This window comes from Tachypleus tridentatus, chromosome 6, assembly GCF_004210375.1.
Source record: "Tachypleus tridentatus isolate NWPU-2018 chromosome 6, ASM421037v1, whole genome shotgun sequence".
Taxonomy (NCBI): domain Eukaryota; kingdom Metazoa; phylum Arthropoda; class Merostomata; order Xiphosura; family Limulidae; genus Tachypleus; species Tachypleus tridentatus.
Genome location: NC_134830.1, coordinates 66,451,550 through 66,476,400, shown reverse-complemented (window position 1 = coordinate 66,476,400; position 24,851 = coordinate 66,451,550). Strand labels below are relative to the sequence as shown.

The following is a 24,851-nucleotide window of genomic DNA, read 5'->3' as shown; positions in this document are numbered from 1 at the left end:
AATTGAAAACCATATTGGACTTCTTATTTATTATTTACTTTTAAGACAATTTTTAATCCATGTTGATAACAAATGCAGCAATGGTCTATGCTATATTTTGGTCTTTTTGTTATTTTTGTCTCTTATAATGAAACAAGATAACTTCTTCAACCATCATGAAACATTTATAATTTTAAAGTCTCCAGAACATTACAATGGACACTTATTCACTTCACTTTGAACAAAATGAATTGGCTCATTCCTATTTAACTGTCATAAAGATCAATACCAGGAAAGTCTAATGGATATGTTAAACTAATAAAAATAATCAGAGAACATACAACTGCTGGAGCACATTACGATGTATAGTATCTTAACTTTAAAGAGCAAAAACATTTTACCTGTTCTGAATTAGACCAATGACCTCTGGATAGGTTTTTCCTGTAATGGGATGACCATTAACTGACACTATCCGATCACCAATTACCAAGCCTGCAGAATGAGCTGGACTTCCTTCTTTCACCTCCCGTACAAAAATTGTATCCATAGCTTCTCTTCTCTGATGGTTGCATTCTGCTGAAGAAAAACATTTGTCTACTTGTATCTACTTGTTAAAACCTAATGCAAAAACAAAGTTTACACAACTAACAATAATTGTATAAATTCTTAGGAGTTATTTAACTTCACATATTGTAGTAAAATTAAGATCACACTAATATGTTAACCCAGTAACAACTGAATGAACAATATTTGATTCAGAACTTATGAGTTGTGTATTAAATCTCAACAAGAATAACCAACTAAAACTATCAGAATGTATAATCATGCCATTGATATTAAGAAATACTTGTACTTCTAACTGCACAACATTTCTACTTACAACTTGTTCAAGGCTCCTTGCCTGATGCAAAATGTTTTCTGTATAATGAGGTGGTAATTTTATCACTTAAATACAGAAAATGTATTAAAAATAAGGAATTGCAAGTTTTCTAATGACATAAATAATGCCTTGATTAATAAATCCAAGTTATAAATAACAATATTTGTAGAGGTTTATTAGCTTTTTATGAGACTCTATAAGCTAAAAAAATCATTCTAAAAATGTTCCTTAAGATTATGCTTCTTTTTTCATAACTTTTCATTTAAACAATTATAGGTTTTGTTTGCTTGGATGATTTTAGCATCTTTTGTTTCATATTGTTAAAGTCTGTTGTACAGCAACTTTCTTAATTTACCCACACAAATGACAATAAATTATGTAAAAATACGAATCATCTCTTTGAAACTATATTCCTGTCAGCAATGCAAGTTGAATGTTTTTAATAACTCTTGTTTTGTAAAACATTAGTTGTATAAAGATTTAAAATTTTGTTCTCTCTCCCTATGTACACACACACACATACATACATATATATATATATATATATATATATATATACTTCAGTTTACAACTTGTATTACTTTAATTCCTTGGGTGCATGTTTTACAAGCTACAATATATGCACAGCTTCAGTAAGTGGACGATATAGGAAAATTATATTGACATGCTATGCAAGTAATAAACCTAAAGGCCATTGAAAAATAATTGGTATACTTTTCAGATTTCTCTTAACTAACTTAGCTCTGGGTTTATTTATCACATATAGTTATCTTCTACTCACAAGTAATCAGAGCTGAGCAAAGTAGCTGATTTATTGAATTTTTTTTACTAATATAATTTTTTTGTTTAATCAAAACTATATTTAATCCCTACTCGTATGCATTTGATCAATCAAATTTAATGTTTCCAATCAGTACTGTTTACGATTATTGCAATAACTGATTAATCAAAATTATGATTCTTTGATAGATTGTTTAGGCAGAGTATTCACGATGAAACTTTGTAGAATTGATGGCAACTGCCTGTTGCAGAGACACCAGTGTAGAGGATGATGTTTCGAAAATCTTCGCCTTTCGTCTTCAAGTCCTTATGTCTCCGCAACAGGCAGTTGCTGTCCATTCTACAAAGTTTCATCCAAATTATGATAAATTGCAATGTAAAATGCATGCATATTAAGTTTAGATCATGTTTTTGCAAATTCCTTACAACATGTGCAGAAAATCTTAATAAAAAACAAGAAAGACTTGTTTAATTTATCAAGATTTTTGTTTGTTTTTTCATAATACAACATGCAAACATTCCTAGTGTCCTCATTCATTCCCTCATGGTTTCCAAACTTTGCAAGATAAGATTATGATTACCAAACATCTTATAAGAAAAAATGATGTTATTCTAATTTTCATGTTTTACTTTTAACCTTATCAGAATGGGCACCTGTATTTTATAGAACCCTATAACTACAATGTACTCAGGGTGGTATACATTCTATGACTCTGAAAATATTGTCTTCACAAAATTTAGCAAGCTTTTAGTATCCTTTAAAAGACTTTTGTAAACAAAAAATCAGAATTTTCAATAAACTATATTTACTCAAACTTTCTGTTTAACTATATGATGTCAGTGATGACTGCTCCAAGTGTAAAGTGAGACTTGTTAAAATTAAGAATATTTTTTGTGTAAAAATTTTCAAATTTTGTTTCCATATTCCTGAAAGTCTCTAAATGAATATCAATTTTTTTTTCTCAGAAAAACTTTACATCTTATCTGTTATTTTCTCTACACTAAATCTATATGAGGTTTGTTTTACTTAAAATTTTATTGTCTTTTTGCCCTTTGAATTATGTCTAAATTAATATTCCCACTATGAAAAACGAAATTACTTGGCAAACATGCAGTTCAGATAACTGCTGAATTACATAACACACAAAGGCTACTAACAAAATGCTCAAAAGGTCACTCCACAAAACTTTTTATCGTCATTCTTTTAACTAATTTAACCTAAAAAGTTTCTAATTTTTACATTTGTTTTTTTATAATAATAAAGAATACAGGTGAAAAACAAAAAATAAAGTACTTCCCTGGATCATCATCTTTTTGCTGTTAATTGTAGATGACATTTAACCCTACTTTTATATTACTGCAATAAATAATTTATGTATTAAGACAAGGCTCCAAAGAATGGAAAATAGCTTGAAAGTAACATAATATGTCCCATAACTATCACAATTATTCTGGCTTTCTAATTCTGCAACAAGAGCAGTTAAATACTTAGCTAAGCTGGTCAATGTCTTTCCTGCAGAATCAAATTTAAACTAGAAGCAAAACTGACAAGCTATCTGTGCATAAAACAAGATAATATTTAATTTGATAGAATGAAGGTTTGGCTTTCACTTGGTTATAAATAACAGAATATTAAACATCATAGAGAACTACTGATAATTCATGAAAAAACGAATGTCACAGATGGATGTGGCAAGCAGACCTCATTTTCTAGTTTATGGCTCAGAAACCATACAAGATTTTAGAATATGAAAATTACATTTTGCCCAAGTAATAATTATGAGTAATTTATGTTGAATAACAAAAGGTCTTAAAGGGGTGGTAAATAAATTAGAAGAAAGAAGACAAACAAATATCACCATTTTCAGAGTAGGTTGAGATGATTTTTTTTTTTAACATTTCCTTTTAAATTAAGAATTTAAGACTAAAGTACTATTAAAACTTGGTTTATCAACTATTTTTTCTGATGACAAGTTCATTCATGTACATTGATAGTAAAGTAGTTTAACTAGATTATAAATGTAACTAAAAGGTTGTGACATGCACACTCTGATCTACTCAATTTGAAAGGGTCAAATTTAGGCTACTTAATGAATACAAGGTTTTTACTTGGGTTAAATACATATTTGCCTGATGAATATTATTTACAATTACCTATTTCCCTTTGTTAGAAACCATTTGAGTAACTACATAGTTATAGGCACTCCAAAGTTGTCACAAACTTTTGAGCAAGTAAATTAATACTAATCACTGCTTTAGAATTTTGGAGTATCCTGTACACCACATAGCACTGAGCATGTATGGTGTTTCGCATTAAGTACTGTGTTTGTATGTTAAACATACTATGGAATATTGTTAATCAAAATTCAACTACTTTGATACAATACATAAAAAGGTGTTACAGTTCAAAATGTAGATTTTGAAAAGGTGTTTAAATCTTGAAACATTAATAGTTCAAGTTTTCTTTGGTGTTATTGTTGTTTTCTTAATATTTCTTATAATACTTTGATTTCCACCTTGTAAATCATTTTAACATTAACAAAAGTGACATGTAGTATCAATTATAACAAGTTTTCTTCAATTCATTACTAAACAGTAAATTATGTACTGCTTGGAACAAACTAATTTTATCTGATATATATATATCATATATATTCACGGTAACACAGTCTTTTACAGTTTTATCATGTAAAACTACGAACAGTTATGTTTTAATCAAAAATTAATTTAATCAGTAAATAATGCTTTAAATTTATATATCACAGTTCTTTATAACAATATTATACTTGATAAATAACAATATTTAAATGAAGAATTACGTTTACTATGTAATAAATATTTCAGTTTTCCCATAACAATCCTATAACTTTTCTTAACTGTGATTAGTTATGCAGCATTCAATATCATACTAAAATAAACTGATTTAAGGTTAGTAGCCTAAATGTATTCTGAAACTTATATCCAATTCATAAGCAATTTGCTCATAAAAGTAAAATCATGTCACAAGTTAACTTCAGTCATAAAGTAAGAGAATGTACAGAAAACAATCAATGACAGCAAAGGAATGAATAACACAGCTATGTGGGAACAAGAACATCATGATGAACATGTGTAAACCCATTGTGAAGTAGTACAGACATTAAGCAGCACTACTAAAAAACATGCAAAAACATTTACACTTTTTCCATAGTACTGCATTTAGGGAAATATATCAGAGTACTATGGTTAAAATTCAAACACCAATAGCTTTAACTGAATCATTATCTTTAACACAATATTACATACTAGCAACACTAGTTACAATATTGCAAGTTCAACATATGTACAACAGTCACTGAAAGAGAATCAGCTACAGAACAACCAAAAGCAGTTAAAGCTAAATATTTTAGGGAAACATTAAAACAGAAAAAAGTAACATAGGCATTACTAAACTACATATTTAAGGGCATCTATCTGATGCAAACTGTGGAAGAACCTAGCTTTGTAACATTGTTTGATTCTTATCCCAGAACTGAACATCTGAGTAAGTTCTGGACCAACTTTCTAAGACAAGAGATGTGGTAATTTCTTTTGATATATAGTCCCCTAGAGCAAATGACCAGTACCTTGGTTTGACTATTCACTTCATAAGCAAATGAAGGATGGATTTTGAAAAAGTTAATATTCTTCAATACTGTGAGCTTCCACCACCTGACAACGCTGAAGTTATAGTTCAGGCTGTTCCTCAGTGTCCAAACAGTTGGAATATCTTGAATAAAAATAGATTGAAGTAACTGTGTTAGACATGCTTCTGACTATGTGAAGGCTGATAGTAATGTGGAGCAAAATTTAGAATCCTGATTTTGCCCTTTCCTGAACTTGTGTACCAAGAAAGATATAAAGGCCAAAATGGACTTAGTGAATTCACACTGTTCTAAGTTGGGTGAGCATTTCCATCAATATGCTATTGCTAAATATTGTCTGGTAAATAAGCAATACAACTTAAATATAAGGCATCTTTTCTTTGCAAGACTAGGTGAAACAGCATTTATGACACGTTGAAGAGAAATGCAGAGCAACAACTCACATGTGCAGCAGCAATGGAGTTTAATAAACCAAAATTAATGTCACAATTAGAAGAGTAATGTTGAAAATTTGCTTGAAATGTGGATACTCTTTCAGCTTACTTAAAAATTCAGCAATGAATCTTATGCTGCTGTATTGAATGTGTTACAAACAATGCATCAATTAAAAATCTTCCTGGAAAAATCCAAAGGAAACTTGGGAGTAATGATGTAAATTAAACAAGGAAAGTTTGAGGATTTTGAAAACAAATATACCACTGTTGGCATTTTGAAGAAAGTGTGTTTTTTCGATGCCAGACATAAAGACATGCCATTCTTGAACAAATGTAAGAAAAGAAAAGGGTGTAATGTGATATAAGATAAAGTTATTAGACTGTTGACACCAAATACTCAGTTGTTCAGGTGAGCAAAGTCAGTCTGTTTGGAAAGGGGCACCTTCAAGTAGTTTCAATGCCCAGAAGTTCAAGAACTACTAATGAAGAAAAAGACCTTGCTGATTTGAAGCTGCTGACATCTATTTACACAGTCCACAGTTCAGAAGTATGAAATGACTGTTGTAGAGTGAATGAACAGGTACACGGCCTCTCGCTTAAAACATATACAAGGCAACCCACTGAGGTTCTGGGAAGATGATGCCCATTTATGCTCACAACTTTGATGACTTACAGTTAAATATCTGGCAATTCCAACAACTAGTACTCCCACAGAAAGGTTATTCAGTAGAGCAGATTATGTTTTAAATGCCACAAAGGCATCATTGGATCAGGAGAATGTTAACACATTAACTCACCTTCCTTAATTGTGATATTTAACATTTGTTTACTGTTGATGTTTTGTAACAAGTAGTCATCGAAACCTTTAACAGACTTTTAACTTTTTAAATTGTTATTTTAAGTGAAGATATTTATCATCATAATGTTTATGTTGTTTTTCTAATGTATAATTTTATGTTTCTTTTAGTTTCTGTAATTTCAAATAACCTATAAATGTTCTTTTCTACAATGTATTATTTTCTGTAAATGTTATATTTGTACAACACCAGTTGGAACACTTAAGGCCCCTCCATTGTCATGAACATACTTATAAACATGTAAAACAATACTGAATTGTATGAAAAAGTGTACACACTACACAAAATTGTTGCAAAAAGTTACTGATAAGTGAAAAATATTGTTTCTGAATTTAAACATTGTAACTGCCTTGCATGTATGACAAATTTTCACAAAACTCTGAATTGAAAGGTAACTTAATTCTCAGTTATTACCTTTCTTAAGTCTGAAGACAGGTTTTCTCCTGAGTATTATTTTTATGTTTATATTACCTAAACATGTAATCATGACTTTAAAAAATAACTAAAAACAAAATAAATCTTATTGGTAAATGGTAAAAGTAAAGTATGTCTCCATGTCACTTACAACAGATTACTACATATTTTAAAAGAAACATTATGGTGATTCCTTAGTAGTGATGTTTAGCTAATATTAGCGATTCATTTGTCAAGTATTGTTTTTTTGTGAAAAATTCCATAGATGTTAACATGTTTTCCAAATAAGTAATGAAAATAATGCACATGCACCCTTCTTCACCTTTGGTTGTATGGACATGACAGTGAGTTATGTGCATGTATTAAGTGACTAATAAGCTTGTTAATTAATCAGTTAACAGATCACTAATTACCTAGCTCATCAAGTAGTATGAATTTTATTTCAAAACACAAAGTACTGTATTCATTAGTGGACATTTCTTAAATCAGAAAAATGTACCTCACCTGAAGAAAAGCTTGTTAATGGCCTTGGAAACTTATAACCAAAGAAAACATGGAGTTAGGCAGGAACAAAAAGTTTCTTAAATTATTCCTGCTTTTAAATGAATGTTTGGTGCCAATAATAAAATTGTACCTAACATAAAAAGTAACGTCTATACTAATTAACTTTCATAACACATGAAAATGGTCAAGATTGCTCACACTTAGCAGAAACTAAACTCATAAAACTACTTTTTAGTAAAAAAAATGTTACTTGTAAAACATATTAGCATATTTGCATTTAACTTACTTCAAAGGTCTGTTCAAATATAAATGTTTTTGTTTATAACAAATTCTAACCTCTAAAAGTCATTAAGGATAATTACCTGTTCTTTCTATATAAGGCTCTTCTTTCTCTTGACCCTACAATAAGAAAGCACTTGTTGAAAACATACCTTAAAATATTGGAACCATTTTTGGATAATTTTTATTGTTTTCTATAACCTTTCAGAACTACATAAAAGAACTTTTCCTCAAAAACATTAACCTTATTCACTCTAAATAAATCAAAATGGTAGTATCAGAAGCATAAATAAGCTGCAATAGCAGTATCACTATGCACAAATCCATAAACATACACATCTCTCATAAAGAGGACTTTATACTTTTATTGGCAGTAAAAAAAAGAGAAACCATGTTTTATGTATCAAATAAAACACATGTAGCCTGAATGCTATTGTCAACTACACCTTTATGTTGCTAATAACTGGATATTCAAATTACACTATAAGAAAGATCTGCAGAAAGGAAATTATTTCATTTTACTATCCTACACAAGAATGCTATAACTGAATCAAAAAAGGAATATTAAACCATGGTTAAAAACCTTTTACTCAACTAAGGTAAAAATAGTGTCACTAGCAAAATGGGAAGTAGCCAAGTGTGCATTAAGGTAGTTATTAACTAACCTCAGCAAACACTGGTGGAGAATTTTAAAATTACAGTTTTCACATTCAGGAAAAGCAGAGAGGTATTGCTGATTAATCCACAATTTTGATAGCTTTAACTTAGTTCTAAAATGTCTTTCCAAACAAATGTAATGCACGATGTTTTAACAGTAGTTTTTATACAGCCTAATGTTAGAATAGCAGCATTTTAACCAGAATGAAAATAAGTAAAATAAGCTATTTCAAAAGATAATTTTGAGAAAAAAAATTATGCAATTCAATAATTTATTCAACAAAATACTGTAATATGTACTTGAGATAGATGTGCAATCGATGAAAAAATAAGTATATATCACTGGTTGCTATTTTCTAAATGCACAATTTTTTCTGAAACCTTGATTTTCTTTTTAAATATATCAATTTTTGTGAATGTGTGGAAAAATATTTCTCTAGCCAAAAAGAGAGAGAAAGAAAAAGAGGTCTTTGTCACACATGCTTGAAACAAGATGAAAGCATGAAATAAGTCTTTACTGTTAGAATAATCATAAACAATTTTAAAAACTCAAAAATAAAAAGTGCAAAACCAAGAAATTTAGATTGGAGCTAGTTTATAAAATTATTACAAAACATCAACAGCCAAGTAAGTTGAGAGAATAATAAAATTAGTGAAATCTGTTTTCAGGCAGAACATAAAAGAAATTAGCAAACATCTGTAGAGGGGAAAACAACACTGAATCTTTATAATGATGAAATCATGCAACATAAACAGATGCAAGTTCAAAAAAAGCTTTTATTAAAAAAACAAGAGAATTCACTATGGATCTTAAATAAACCTAAACTGAAATATAAGAACATTCCATAATACTGCTCCAACACATACAATTGGAGTCCAGACATTTCAAAAACTAAAAATGTGTGTATAAAAATATTCAGTTTACACATAGCATTAAAAATATTTCAGATCAAAACTATCAGAGTATCGGAGAAAATTTTGGCCGTACATGATCCCCAATGACTACTGGTAGAGCTCTCAAAGATTGCTCAATACACACATTCTCTCTCAGGAGCTACCATTAGAAATCATGTGACCTCTCTGGTTCAAAAGTAAGAGAGAGAGCATTAAAACAGTGAAATATTTTTTGTCATACATTGTGGTCATTAAAAAACACGAATATAGTTTATAATGAATTAATAAAATGCATTTTATAACTTCACTGAGTAGAATGTACATATTTTTTAAGAGGTTTATTATGTAAATAACTTAACTTATTCATGTTATCAGTAAAAATGAAAGTTGTAACACTACTTGCAGACTATTGTTACTTAAGCTAAAAAAGGTTAAAAGTTCTGTATATACAGTATATACTATTGTAATTTTCTCTTCAATCTATCACTAATTGATGTAAGTAGTCTCAAATAATTAGTAATGCCTAATGGACTAACAAAATATGAAAATTAAATTTTCAGTAACAAATCTTTACCCTTATGAATAAAATAGTTGAAGAAATATGATAGTGCTAATGCACAACAATATTTAGTATTACACCACTGTCTATCATGTATGATGAATAAAGTGTTATACATAAGAAAAAATTACTGTTGAGAATATTATCATACTGCATAAGAATGTCTTGAAACATGTTGAGACTGGTTAAACACAAGGATGTGAAGGACTGACAACATTTTACCATTCTTAACCTTCATTGTTGACACAGAAATGAAAGGTGAGAATAGCTTATGAAAACAACCTGCTTATATCAGACTGAAGCAAAGACATTATGCACTGCCCTAATTCTGCTTGGTAAAATTATACCAAAGAAGCAGCATAAACAGCAGCTGGAATTAAAAGAATAAATACAAACATCTAGGTTACATTTCAAGCCTAACATAACCATCGTGGTTTCTCTATTAAATAAAAATATGCTACACCTAAAGCCACATACTTGAAATTTTGTAATGTATACCATGAAAATTAAAACTGGAGCATAAATTAGCAATATGTTTACTGCTTATTTTATATTTATAAAGCTTTTCTTCACATGTATATATATAAGCAGAAAACTCTCCCTATGAAGAAATAAACAGAAAAAACTCATCACAATTAAGAAATCTGACCTGACAAGTTATTACTGTAATAGCTATTAAGCATTAATATTATGATGGAACTGGATACAGCATATAAAAAAATAGAAAACTTAAAGTATCCACAGAAAAGAGTATTTGACAATGTCTATAATAACTTGTATGCTGCAAACACTGTCAAAATATGTTCTTTCATTTGACAGGTTCATTTAATGTATTTGATCAAAATAAGGCAAGCCCAGTCTATGTTACGATAACAGTTTAGTTTATTTCTTCCTTAACATTTGCCCATGGGTGCTATCAATCTTAACCAGCTGTAGGTCATGTTCACAAATAACATTTCACTTCTGACAGATTTATTCACTAATGGTACTACAACCAATACAGTTAAAGTTCCTTATACAATTTAATAGATTATCAACCGAATAACTAGATATACATGAATCAATGAACTGAAAACTGACTCCCTCCTATTTATATCTGTATCTTGTTCTCAATATTGCACAGTCAGTCTCTCAACCACTAACATTCACAAGTAGTTTTCATTTTCTAGGACTACTTTTATAAACATAATTGATCTTAACATTATGTGCCTTTGAGCAAACATCTAAATTAAAACAAGGAAAACATAGCTTAACACTGCTCTCTTCCTGGATTATGAAGTCATTTGAACAATCCAAACACCCCAAAAATTAAACTTGACAATAAATTGTTCATTTCACAAGTCTTCCTTGGTTTTCTCTTGCAAAGCCCATAGTACACAGACAAAATGTACTTTTTTCCTTTGTTAACATTGTCAGTGTAGAAAGTTTTCCTAACTAGGTGGTTGAAAGAATCCATTGGGAGCTCTATACTTGTTGGTCTTCTGGAAATAGTCTTGACAGGAATCTTGACCTCCTCAACAGGCTGAGTTTCACTCTCAAAGTTTTCCCTGGTGATCCCTCAATTGGATGTTTCTTCATTAACATACTTTCAAAGATGATTATGGTGGGTAATCATTGACAGATTCAGTAATCCACGCACTGATTCTTTTGAATATGATATATGGCTCTTCCAAAAATTTATTTAACTTTGGAATTTATCATTCTTAGAACAAGAACTGTTCAGCCACACCAAATTACCTCAATGAAAATTAGTTGTATCAACATTAGCATAATAGTGAATTCTTATTTTATAAGAAGCTGATTTAAGTCTCAGGTAAAGTCATATGACATCTTTATTTTTCATGTACATAAGAGCTCCTTCAAACACCAATTCTGCAGACATGGCAAAGCATTTGATTCCACAATGCTCCACTCACTAGATGTAGATTAACTGCTGTTAATTCTTAGTGAAAGTATTTCACTTCTTGTGGTACACAATAACACTCTTCCTGTTGTCACTAGACATTCAGTCTATGGTATAATAATTGCTATGGAGTATGAGGGATTTTTTGGTCACATACTGTTACTTCAAACTAGCTAATCAAATATTACTATATGGTGTCAGTTTCTAATATGCACTCTTCCTATGTGAAAATTATCCACTTATGTGGTACAGAAAAACATCCTACAGTGAAGTCAACTTCCCCACTGTTTATCCACCCATTGTTTGTATCTATTTATTTCTGGAGTTGATTTTGCACCTTTCATTAATAAATTGGATCTAAGAGATGTAGTTGTAGAACCAGTAACAAACAGCATAATGCAAGGTTTTCAATTAATACAGCCCACTCTCCTTCACTGTGAATTTGACATTTTAGATCTTTCTCCTGCTCCATGTGATCTTATGAGTTCACCATAACTTACACATTTATAGTATATATGCTGTTAAGACGTAACATAAAATCATAGGTTCCAATCTTTTCACTTCATTGAAACATAAACCAGAAAAATCAAACCCACATGCCACACCATAATACCACATCCTGTCTTTGATATTTGGAATACCTATAGGTAGTGGATAAGGATGTCCTATATATAATTGTAAAGCCTACACAGGTGAAGCAAGCCCCTTCTCAAACACCCAAGACAAAAAACAGGATATGATACATTTTTTAATGAAGATGGTTTAACCTTCTTCGAATTCACAACAAATAGAACTTCCATTTTTGTTGATAAACAATCATGGTTGGCCTGAGGAAAGATTTAGTTAAGTACAGAGAAACCTCAGAAGTTAAACCCTAAATCCTGCAAAAGACCACAAATTCCAAGCATGAAGATCGAGTTTTCATACATCTGGGTGGAAAATGTCTGATTGAGGTTGTCTCAGAGACTTCCAATATGAAAGAGATAGAGGTAGACATTCCTGCAAATAGTGAAGTAGAAACCACGCTCAAGCTGGCCAATAATGAAAAACCAACAGAACTCAACAGGGAGTAGAACGAAGCATAGTCTGAACCCAGCTGAATTGGAGGAAAGGCACACAGATAAAAACCTGACCAGTCCTGACTGAATACATTTACTGCCAATGCCTGAGAATGAAGTACTGGAGACCAAAACAACTGCAGTCGAGAATACCAATAAGTTAAACTGTTGGAGACCAAAACTGAGAACAACTCCACTGTAGCATCCAGTCTGTCAGAAGGATTCAACTGGGTTGAGACAAGTGACCTGCAATAAAATTAATCACTCCTAGAACAAGACAAACTGAAAGACTGATACAATGGGAATGAGCCCAGCAGAGAAGATCCAAGGTACAAAAACAAATGTCTACACAATATATGCCTCCTTAATAATAAATGTAAGATACAACTATGGAATTGTTGGAACGTATCATAACACTTTTTCCTCTCAAAAGAGACAGACCTTAGACCATTGCCAGATGTACTGAAAGTTGTTCAAAAATGTTGATATGGAAAGTAGACTCATCTTCCATCCAAGAACCTTGAAGGTAAGCTCCCCATCTGTGAAGAGATGCATGTGCAAACAGATGGATCTCAAGACAAAGTGATAGAATGGGTACCTCAATAGTAATGTTCTCTGATCCAATCACCATTTACAATTAATGATGTTGCTCCTAAGTAATGAAACAAGATGATCCAAAGAATCATAAACAAAACACAAACCAGGTCAACCAGAGCCCTGGTGCAAAGTACCATTGTAGGATTAGAAAAGATTCCACAGTAAAACAAGGATAATTTAAAAATTAATTGAGATAGATCAATAACTGGATGTCAATCTCCTGTCTTCTTGGGTACCACAAATAAATAAGGGTAAAATCTAAAAAAAATGGGACTGACCCTCTCTGCTGCCTTTTTGACTAACAACTTTCTTATAGCCTGGGAATGAAGCTCCATTCATCATGAATCTATTAATATGAAAAGGCAAGAGGATGAGCAGGCAAAATGGAGATGATTTAAATTGAATAACCAACCCTGAAACTAGAACATGGAGTAACCATGGGTCATTGGTGAAAGGACTCTAGATGTTCAGGAAGTGATATAATCATGATTCCTCTGCTTTCTCAGTTTTTTAAGGCACTTGAGTTAGGATTAAAAGACTGGAGCAAGCATTCTCAAGGCTTACATGGGAAAAAAAAAAGTGGAAACCCTGAAGAACAAGAAATTGCTACAACATAAACAGATGGTATGTTTTGGAAATATGTTTACTACATTAAATGCTATAGGATGTCCAGTTTGATACTTATGCAATTCTTAAATGTTTGGCCAAAATGAAAGAACCCATATATGGAGAGTTAATGTTATTTTCTTATGACCCATTTCCTCCACATTATGTAACTAGTATTCTGATTAATTCTTTCAATTTTTCTACACTATTATCAGAAAAGATTGTAAATTTCCATACTGTATGATCTGATGATCTCATATATTATAGATGATGCCTTTAACAGTTTATTGCAACTTTAATGGATTAAAGTTCTATTACAAACTGCAGGGCTAACTTTAAAGATGTACATCTATCCTGCTACAGCCTAATTCTCATATCATTGTTAGAGCATCTGTAAGTTGTTCACATGCCAATGAACCCACCATTTCCCAAGGAGCACCCAGTTAAAGAATTTGCAAAATAATTTCCAAATTATTCACAAGTTTAGCTAAGGTCTCTTATCCTCCTTTTCCTGTTCCACATACTCCTTTCTGATGTGTTACTCCAAATCTATTGGATGAGGAAGCTATCAGTGTTTGACAGTTAACTTGACTCTCAGCTGGAAGGTTACTTAATGCTGTTAAAGTTGGTCCTTTTAAATAGGCAGCAAAATGAACAACTTGTTTCAGTATCAAAATTATTTTGAACTGATCCTGATATGCCTCTAGCTTGGTACTTTTCCTTCATAGTTCATTAATTTCTCAATTGCATAATGTTGCTTAAATGACCAGCTAATTATTGAAACCAGATTTGGAAGTGGTATGACTGCAGTAGTCCAGATAGGTCCCTGCAGCAACATGACACAACAGCAGCAGTAATGGTTATAATACCAGAGATTCTCCTATTCAATATTTAATAGAAAATAGTGTTTTGGATTGGAACTTGTGGGTAGATGCTAAAAGAACTGTGGCTGATTTACAATTTACATTTACCAATTCTTTTTCCAAATATTTTATTCCCTCCTTACAGCATTCCTGTACTTCTCTGATGTCTTTCTCTTTTTCTTGTTGTAATTCTCCAACAGCTTCATACATTTCTTCAATCACATTTATTTTCATTCTTAACTCCTCCTTAAATATCATGATCTAAGATCACATACATTCATTAACATTCCTTGATAACGAGAAAACCCGCTTTTATAAAAAATTATATATGTAAAAAAAATGGCTGGTATGGATAGAGAAAGCACTATGTAGAGGAGTGAACAATATTTCAACCTTCTTCGGTCATCATCAGGTTCACAAAGAAAGAAAGAAAGGTAACTGACCAATAGCTGACCACATGTTTGAAGGTGGTTGTGTAATTGAGTGTGGGAATATAGAGGGCATGCTTACATGTTGGATTATATTTATTAATGTAGGTATAAAGGTGTATACAATAAACCAATACCCAAACCATCCATTTTTTTTTGTTTTACATATATAATTCATTAACATTTTAAGTGTTCTAAGATAACTTTGCTACCAATACTTGATCTCAATATCACATACCCCCTTACCTACAATCTATATCAAAACAATGAAAACACAACTTAAAATGATATAAACATTTTGTAGAAGATAGCCCAAGAAGGGTCATTGATTAGCAAGAAATGCAAAGAAAGATTCAAATAAAAGTTAGTTTTAAATCCCCTTGCTTCTACACATAAAGGACAGACAAGCAAAAATTAGTCAAATGAGATATTCCAAGCAGTATTCTGGTAAATCATGAAATATTCTAAAGAAACTTAAGTCACAGGAAAGGTAGCATAAGGAAATATGCATTTTCTAATTATATTTAATGTATATGCAACAATATACAAGAATCAATAAAATAGCAAATCATTACAAAAATAATAATCTAATATAAACCAGCTTTCTTTTGACGTTGAAGATGAGATATGGTAAAAATTCAAATGAAAAATAATATAATGTGTGTGTGTTTCAAAGAAGGACCTACAAAAAATGCTGTTTATCAAGAGAAACATTTAAAATCTTAAATATTGAATAACTTCAAAGCATTTCATTTATATTTTAGCAACAAAAGCAATAAAATCCTATATCTTAATACAATATGGTATTTAGTATCTAACTAGAGTATATATCTCAAACACTCATTTAAAAAAAATTACTACTGTTCTTACAACATTTATTCTTGAAAACTTGTTCTATTCACTGTATGTGATTACCGATTTATCATGTGAAATAACATTTATTTAAAGTATTAATCTCCTACTTCTTGAAATTTTTATCAGATGGAATACAAATACATGTTTTCTAACAGATTGCCAATTTTCATTATTACATTTTCAATAAGAGTGAAATATTAAGCATATTACCTGGTTCTTGTCAGGTGGATAGATAATGAAGTGTCTCAGAGTGAAACCAAAGTCAGTGTCGTCTCTGTGGAGCACAAGTCTCCGAGGCCCTGGCCACCATGGTTTCACCTCAGTCAAAGCATCTTGCTGCCCAGAACCCGGAGCCTAGAAACATAGGGAATGAATAATTTGCAATATTAAAAATAATTCAGCATATCATACCCATTATCATTTACTTGCAAAAAGTCGTCACTGTAAATCTAAAGCTATATAACATTTCCCAATACAAAATATCCAAACTGATTAAATTATCTAGATCAGTGGTTCTTAACCTTGTTGGAGGTACTGAACCCTGTAAGTTTCGTACTTGCATTCCTGAACCCTTCATAATTGGAAAATAAAATATGATTGTTTCAAATTCAAAACAAGTAAATATTTTATTAGTGCACAAAATGAATCATACATCAGTTGCACACAATATTACTGTGTTCAAAGAACAAAACCAACAAAACACAAATTTCACACAAAAACAAAAACATAACTCAATGAATATTTACTGCAAATCAATGTAACTGTTGATGTTGTCTTTCAGAGACAAGTTCAGAAATGTGTGGCTTCACCTTGACAAGTGCCACTCTCATATCATTTTTACAACAAAGTCTGTTCCTTTTCTTTGTTTTTATGTCTACCATCTTCAAAAAGGATTGGTCACAAAGATACGTTGTAACAAACGGTATGAGTATTTCAAGAGCTTTCTTAGCAATAAGAGGGTACGCTACAATTTGGTGACACCAAAACATTGAGAGTGTTGTTGTTCTGAAAAGTTGCTGTTAAACCTGGCTCTGCTGAAGTTCAATGATTTCGTCAAGTTATTCATCATTGACATCTGCTGTTGCAACACTAAACGTGAACAGCTGTCTCACCCATGCTGGATATGACTCTCCGGTGGGGAAGTATCCGTTGAGAGACTTTACGAGCTCATCTAAGTGCATGGCAATTGCTTGCTTCAGTTCCCTGGGTATAAAAATGTCTCCAATTTCAGACACATCTTCAATCTTACTTACACAGTTGTCCAGCAGGAGAAAGTTTGCAAAGTTATCATTCTCTGTTCATCGTTTCCATAACATTAGCTGTTTTGAAAAGCCTTCAGGTTTTCTTCCGCTTTGATGATGTTGACTCCACTGCCCTGCATCTGTTGATTGAAATGATTGAGAGCATTGAAAATATTGGCCATGTATGCCAAAATGAGAATGAACTAAGATTTTTCAAAGCAATATGCATGACAATGTTGGTGCTCTCGCAAAAACAGGGCTAATTCCACACACATCGAAAACACGATTCTGCACCTTTCCCCCGGATAACCACCGAACGTTAGAATGGTATAGAAGTACCTCAAATTCAAAGCCAATTTCATTACACAGCTCTTTGAAGATGCAATGCTTCAGCGCATTATTTTGCACAAAGTTCACACATTCCACAACAATTTTTTAATACTTCTTCCAGATTTGAAGGCAAGGCTTTTGTTGCCAATGCATGCCTGTGCAGAACACAGTGCATTATAATTGTGTGGTGCATTGGCTTTCACCAGCACACCAAAACCAGAGTTTCATCCCAGCGTGACTGGAGCTTCATCCAAACAAACTGCAGAAACCATATCCCACAAAAGATCGTTGTCTCTGAAGAAGTCATACACAAGTTTCTTCATGTCGGCTGCCTTAGTTGTTGTTGTAAGAGGCTAACAAAATAAAAATCTTCTTTTATCTCGTCGTTCTTCACATAGCACACAAATACAAGCTGGCTTAGATTGGAAACATCAGTGGTCTCGTCGAGTTGAAGGCTAAATTTTGCTGGTCTTGAAATCAGATCTTCAACTACTTGAGCCAAGATATCATCACTCATGTCATCTATTCTGCTGCTAATGGTGTCATTTGAAAGAGGAATTTGGGATAACTTGTTTTCAGCAGCTTTACCCAGCATGATATTTGCGATCTTCAACGTGGCTGGTTTTACGAGTTCTTCTCCAATGATGTGTGGTTTGCTCTGCTTTGCGATCAAGTACGCAAACTCGTACGATGATGCGAGGATCGGTTTGTCGATGGGTACAAAGCCGAGAACAGGCAAAGTTGCCTTTTCATTGAACCTGGCTATCTTTACCTTGAATTCAGCAAGTGTTGTGTTCTTGTATTTCCCACCTCCATGCAGTTTTAGGGAGTTCTCTTAGTTTTGCCAGTACTAGACTAGAATTGTTCAACTTGGCATTGCAAATCAAGCATTGAGGATGCTGACTCCCATCATGATCCGTTATACAAGTGAATTCATATTGTATGTGTTTGTCTGACCACTTTCTGTTTTTGCTCAACATAGTTTGTATGAAGGGATTGAAAGATTAGGAACAAATTCAAAAATGATGCATGATTACTACAGTCACAAGTCGACTGCTAAGCACACAAAGTTCCCTGCAGCACAGATATTAAGGCCAAGTGATGTGACGCGATCAGCCATAGCCAATGATGGCAAATGGAGCATGACGTCACAAATCATACGAGAGGGGTGAATGGAACGGACACACACACTGTGTGTGTCTTGACCTCTGCCGAACCCCTGAGACCGACTCACCGAACCCCTGGAGTTCGACTGAACCCAGGTTAAGAACCACTGATCTAGATGAAGAAAACAACAGACTGAGTAGTCACTGTCCAAAAATACCAATCTGTAAATGTACTTCACTAAAGCTAGTAAGAATTACATTGTGTACATATATATTTAATGTAACTCCTAGAAATGCCAAAAATGAAATTTACAAGATAGTTTTAAATAAGAAAACTGTGATTCTTAAAAATCATTAAAATACAGGTTCTTTATATTTAGTACTGAAGCAAAGTACCATCTGTATTCAAACACTGACAGGCCTCCCCTCACCTCATCCAAGACACTGAGTAGATTTCATAATAGTTCCTACAACTTCTCCTTCCATAAGAATGCTTCCTTGTTTGAACTATACATCTTAAATGCATACATTCATACATACATTCATGCAAAGAGATATAAACAATAAACACATTGTACTTCAGAAACAATTATATATATGTCTTTACTTAGGATATTTCTTTTAAAAGAATGTTTATTGTAAAATTTTATGGCAAGAAAAAAACAAAAACATTATGGGTAACATTTCAGTGCAGGAAAACAAGGAAGAGCAATATTTACTCTTAACAAAGAGAAATTTACTATAAATGAAATAGCCTGAAAAAGCTGATATAATGTTCAACTGTAGGAAATATTTGTTCCACATATTTTGTGAAGCTTTTTTTTTTTAAGCATTGCTTTAGGCTTATCTCCAACACCTTGTATTCACCAAGAAGCTTGACACCCTGCCAAGCATTTTAAGCATCTCATTAATGGTAGAAAAGGCACATATGCATGCACCCAAACAAGCATGTGAGCTTCATGCCTAATAAGATGGGACAAACTTCTACCTTTACCTATTTATTTTCTCAGAACATTATTTTTTAATTTTAAAAAAGTGTCAAATATAAAAACAAGAAGCAATATGTATGAAACATGATATTCTTCTCTCAAAAATCCTATTTTGCTTTCTCATGTTGAATTAAGATTTTTTTTATATACGTTTAGAACATATTTATGGGAAGAAAAAAAAACACCAAATACCATAGAACTTCAATCATGAGAACACATTTATCATAAACAAAACTAATAGCAACACATCACGTGAAGAAAATGTTAAATTTGTTTTAGTAAGTCATGCAAAGTTCTATCAGAACTTTATACACTCAGCAATTCAATCTACCTACCCTAATGCAAGCCATAAATATACTGTACAGTAATAAACTACACTTAAATGAAATTCAAGATTACAAAATAACAGAATACAATTTAATAAGACATAATATGAGAGTATACAAGATATGTAATACAACACATTACAAGGAGAAATAAAACTGTTTAGAAATTACTGTTTTAATTTTTATATTCCTGTTAAGTGGCAGTTAGCTCTGAATTGAAAAAAAAACTCTTATTACAGCTTAGATTATTGGCCACAGTTTGAGATCAAGATTACACATCAATGGTAGATTACTGTACAGGGTTTATGTTCAACCTATCTACAGTAACAAAAAACCCACCATATTTTTAAGAGCTATTTAACTGACAAAGCATCCTGGTTTCTGAGAATGAATTGTGATGAGTTCCTTAAACTATTCTACAATTTTCTTGGCATATATTTAAAATATTTCTTAATTTAAACATATCACACATACTTCATTAAAAACCTGCAATGTATCTATTTTATTATGAAAAAACAAACTATTTAAACAACCTTTCTCACAGAAACAGTTTCAGATACACCATTGCTTACAGGGTCTAAAAAAACTATGTAGGTTTTAAATGAGAAGCATTTTCATCAACAAAGAGACAACTATATGTATTTCATCAATGAAATCCTAAGTCAGGCATTTAATTCCAAAAACTTCATACACACTCAGCATGTATAATTATTTGTTAAATCTGAGCATCTCCTGCTACACATTAAAATTTTGAAAATTAACTTAAACACCAGTCAGAAACTAGCACATTAAAGAATATTCAGATACAAACATTCCATTGTGTGAAAAAAGATATCCAAGTTTTACATTCCAGGCCTAAATTTATTTCATGAAAAACTAAGAAATATTTTTCAACATTAATACTGTTTTACATTATGCTCATAAAAAATAAAATCCCAGCAGTTGGTACTACTAGTTTCTCATAATCTAACACATGTTCAGATACCTTTCAAATCTTTTATCAAACAAATACCACATTAAAGTGTCATTTTACTTTCTGGCCACTAGCAATGAGAAGAATTTCCCATGTAGTTCTAAATGGAAGTAACTAATATATCAAACTATCTCATACAGTAACAGACTTCCTTGCAAGTTAATACAAATGCAGGCCTGTGAAAAAGCATAGGAAAAACTAAAAATGCAATGATGCTTGGTCAAGGTTAGGTTCTTCGAGTCGATGGAGAGAGACACAAAAACAAAAACACTATTCAACAATCTTTACTAAATTCTTCATGAGTGAAACCATAGTATCATATTAATGTGCATCACACAAACTATGCACTGTAGCTTAAAGAACACAGTAGGTGCTAAGAAGTACCATCACAGCAGTTAAGTGGACATGAAACATTGCATGCTATAAGGAATTTACCAAATACAGTGACACAGAATATAGATGGATAATGCACACACTGACAAAAACATGAGACAAAGAAAAATACTAACATTACTGATTCAGAATCAAAAGCTTGTAAAACAGAAGGTTCCTGTGTTATATGCATTTCAAAACAATTTTACACGTATTGTAAATATAGTGTAAAATTTCTAAATCAGTAAGCAAAAATACTCTTAAAGCTGTGTGGAATGAAACAGCACTTTGTAGAAAAAATTGTTTTAATTGGATCCTTCTTTCTCTGTACATTACAGATTTTAAGCTAAGGCCTCCTTTTGGCTGCAACAAGTAAGGTTTTTTTCTTTTTTTGTATTAACAGAGCTCATCAGCTAACAATCTTTGACAGTCAAACATAAAGTATATAAGGTTGTGATTACATGACATCAGTAGTTTACAAAATCACCTTTAAGTGTAATGACTGACTAGCAACTAATATTTTTATTAATTACTAATTACAAGCTAATTTTAATCCAGTGTTCTGGCTCCTAAATTACTGCCTTCTTCATGGAAGTCCTGAGAAACTTTCTGCAGTGGAAGTGATCAGAATTTAAACCCGAGTCATTTTGATAGAGGCTAATAATTGAACTCTTAATGGGGAAACCCTAGATGAAGGAATATCACAAAAACTCTTCTCACAACATCTAGATTCAAATCCCAACCACTACAGAAATAGTTATTTTTAGGATTTCAATCATGACAATGATGAGAAAACAAAATCATTATATACTTTAATTTTAAATAATATCAAGCACATGGTCACAGTCAATTTGTTCAGTTGGTATGGTGGCATAAGAATTTTATCAGTACTACTAATGGAAACATACAAGCATTATGGTAGGTCAATTTCAATATTACTTATCCAAACTCAACACTTGTAAGCCAAAACACTGATGTAGAAGCAAACTATTTCTTATATTGTCACAAACTTGTAGGAATCCAATTCAACTAAATAGCTGTAACAAGTTATCTTTCATTCAGTTACTCTATGTATCTTTTAAATACTGTAGTTAAAGATTCATCAAATAACCACATTAACTTGGAGCTGAGTCCAAAAAAAGAGTTTGTTACAATGTAAAGCTACACAGTATACTATCTTCACTCTATCCACCATAGGGATCAAAACCTTGGATTTTAACATTGTGATTTTGTAAGCTTCCTGCTGATCTACTGAGAAATACCAACAAAAAGACATTAAAGCCAAACTTTGTCATTCAATACATTTGATATACATTCCATAAATGTTTCACAGATATCATATAACTCTAATTCTAAGATTCATAATACAAATTTAAATCTTTCTAAACATTAATCAAAATACTAATATTGATTAGTGCTTTATGGGCCTGTATTTGTAACAAACAATTAAAAATAAACTTTCATATCCAAAGTTATTCGAAACTTGCCTGATATTTGCATCTATATTCATTATTACTAAACTACAAAACTATGATGTATATAAGATAACAAGTAAGATAACATGATAAAAAATAACAGATAAACAAATAACATTTTTATATTGTAAATATCTTAAATTATGAATATCAAAGGCATGAATGCAGAATAGCTTGCTTTATGATTATTTTACTGTAACATAAGAAGTTTATGATTCCAATTTTGAAGTGTTAGACTACATTTTTAACTAATGTGAGCAAGCTTCCCAAATTAGAAGCTGAGTATTCCCTATAAACTGATGTGTCTCCTGTCAGTAAACTGATGTCCTTTCCTTCCTCACATAGGTACTTAGTGCACAATTTAGCAAAGAAAAAAAACTTTGAAAGCATGAGCTCTTCAGCTGGCAAAATGCCAGAGTAATAGACCAAACAATCTTTTAGATAGCAAAAAAAAGTGAAAGAGAGAAGCTACTAAAAACACTGAAGATGTGGAGTCCAAAAATATAATACTTTTCATTTTTAAAACCACTTGTGTATAATTTAAAAACCCATCCAATTTTTACATGAAATAAAGTTTACCATAGAAAATGCTGAAAATAATGTAAAAGTATCTTAAACATGTGATACAACATTTATTACAATACACACAAGTGTCTATACAGAATAATTAGACTATTACACAAAACTTCCTCAAGCATAACTCATTTTATGTTGGAAGCATTTTTCAAAATAATTATTTCTAATAAACTATTACAATACAATTTATCCAACAAAAGATGAGGTTGGAACTATTATAAATACATATATGATCAAAATTATGTGGAAAAGATATACGTGTTGTTTTCCCATGTAGAATTGGCCATTGAACACGGTAGATGCATTTATATACAATTTTTAAGTCTTGTGATTAGCATGATAGATATTTACTAGACTTCTCTAACAGTACTTGCCAAGAAAAACAATTTTCACACCTCAAAAAACCATTTTGAGAAAGATAAGGAATGAGGATAGAATTACATGGGAAACATTTTCCACATGATTAAAGTCACATATGTATCAATTATCAAAACTGAGTGATTATTTAAAAATAAATATGACAAGTTAAAGAGAAAAGATCTAAAAATAACAGATTTATCAATAAGAACCTTTTAAGACACAGCCCTTCACAGAGTTCCAAGATGGAATATGTATATGTGTGCATGCATTTTTCTGTACACTTAATGAAGTTTTATAATTAATCTTTCTTAATAAAGACACTTTTATGATTATGCAAGTATATTTAATGATGATGAGAGAACACTTAACTAGTAATTTTGGTTTGTTACAACTAGTCTAAATACATCAAACATTATGAAATATGCTGATTTACCAAGTCTTCAAAAATGTTTACAACAAAACTGCTTTAGATTTAATACTAAGTAAATGTAAAATGAACAAATAAAACTAGTGAAAGGCAAAAACAAATTACTAGTAAATATGTGATAAGATGTTATAAAACATTATGCATATACTTCTGTACATGTAAAGATGCACACTGAAATTAATTTATCACTCTGGCCAAACCATTCAACAAATTTAAGACTTTCTTACATTATAAATAGCTATGCAATTAAATTAGAAAAAAAATAACTAAAAACTGATACTAAATTCTTAATCAGTTTTCCAAATAATGCCAAAAAAATTAAAATATATTAAGTTACAGAATGTCTGAAAGCTTTTTCACATTAGATTACACATTCTTATAAAAACTGATAAACCTTTTTTTGGTCAAAAATATTGCTTTTTGTTTTTCAAGATTTCACCATTAATCATTCAGTTTGGTATTCTTGTAGTTCTGTCATTCATTTCAGTATAATAGACTTCACACAA

At 31.4% G+C, this 24,851-nt stretch overlaps 1 protein-coding gene across 1 annotated transcript in view; it reads right to left on the bottom strand.

Moving 5' to 3' along the window:
- Positions 1–24,851, bottom strand: part of LOC143251635 (rho GTPase-activating protein 23-like) — a 102,506-nt gene that overhangs the window by 51,685 nt on the left and 25,970 nt on the right. The window contains exons 3-5 of the mRNA XM_076502900.1: positions 16,381–16,524; positions 7,834–7,870; positions 381–555 (exon numbers count right to left, since the gene is read on the bottom strand). Coding sequence (XP_076359015.1) covers positions 381–555; positions 7,834–7,870; positions 16,381–16,524 — 356 coding nt within the window. The remainder of the gene's footprint in view (positions 1–380; positions 556–7,833; positions 7,871–16,380; positions 16,525–24,851) is intronic.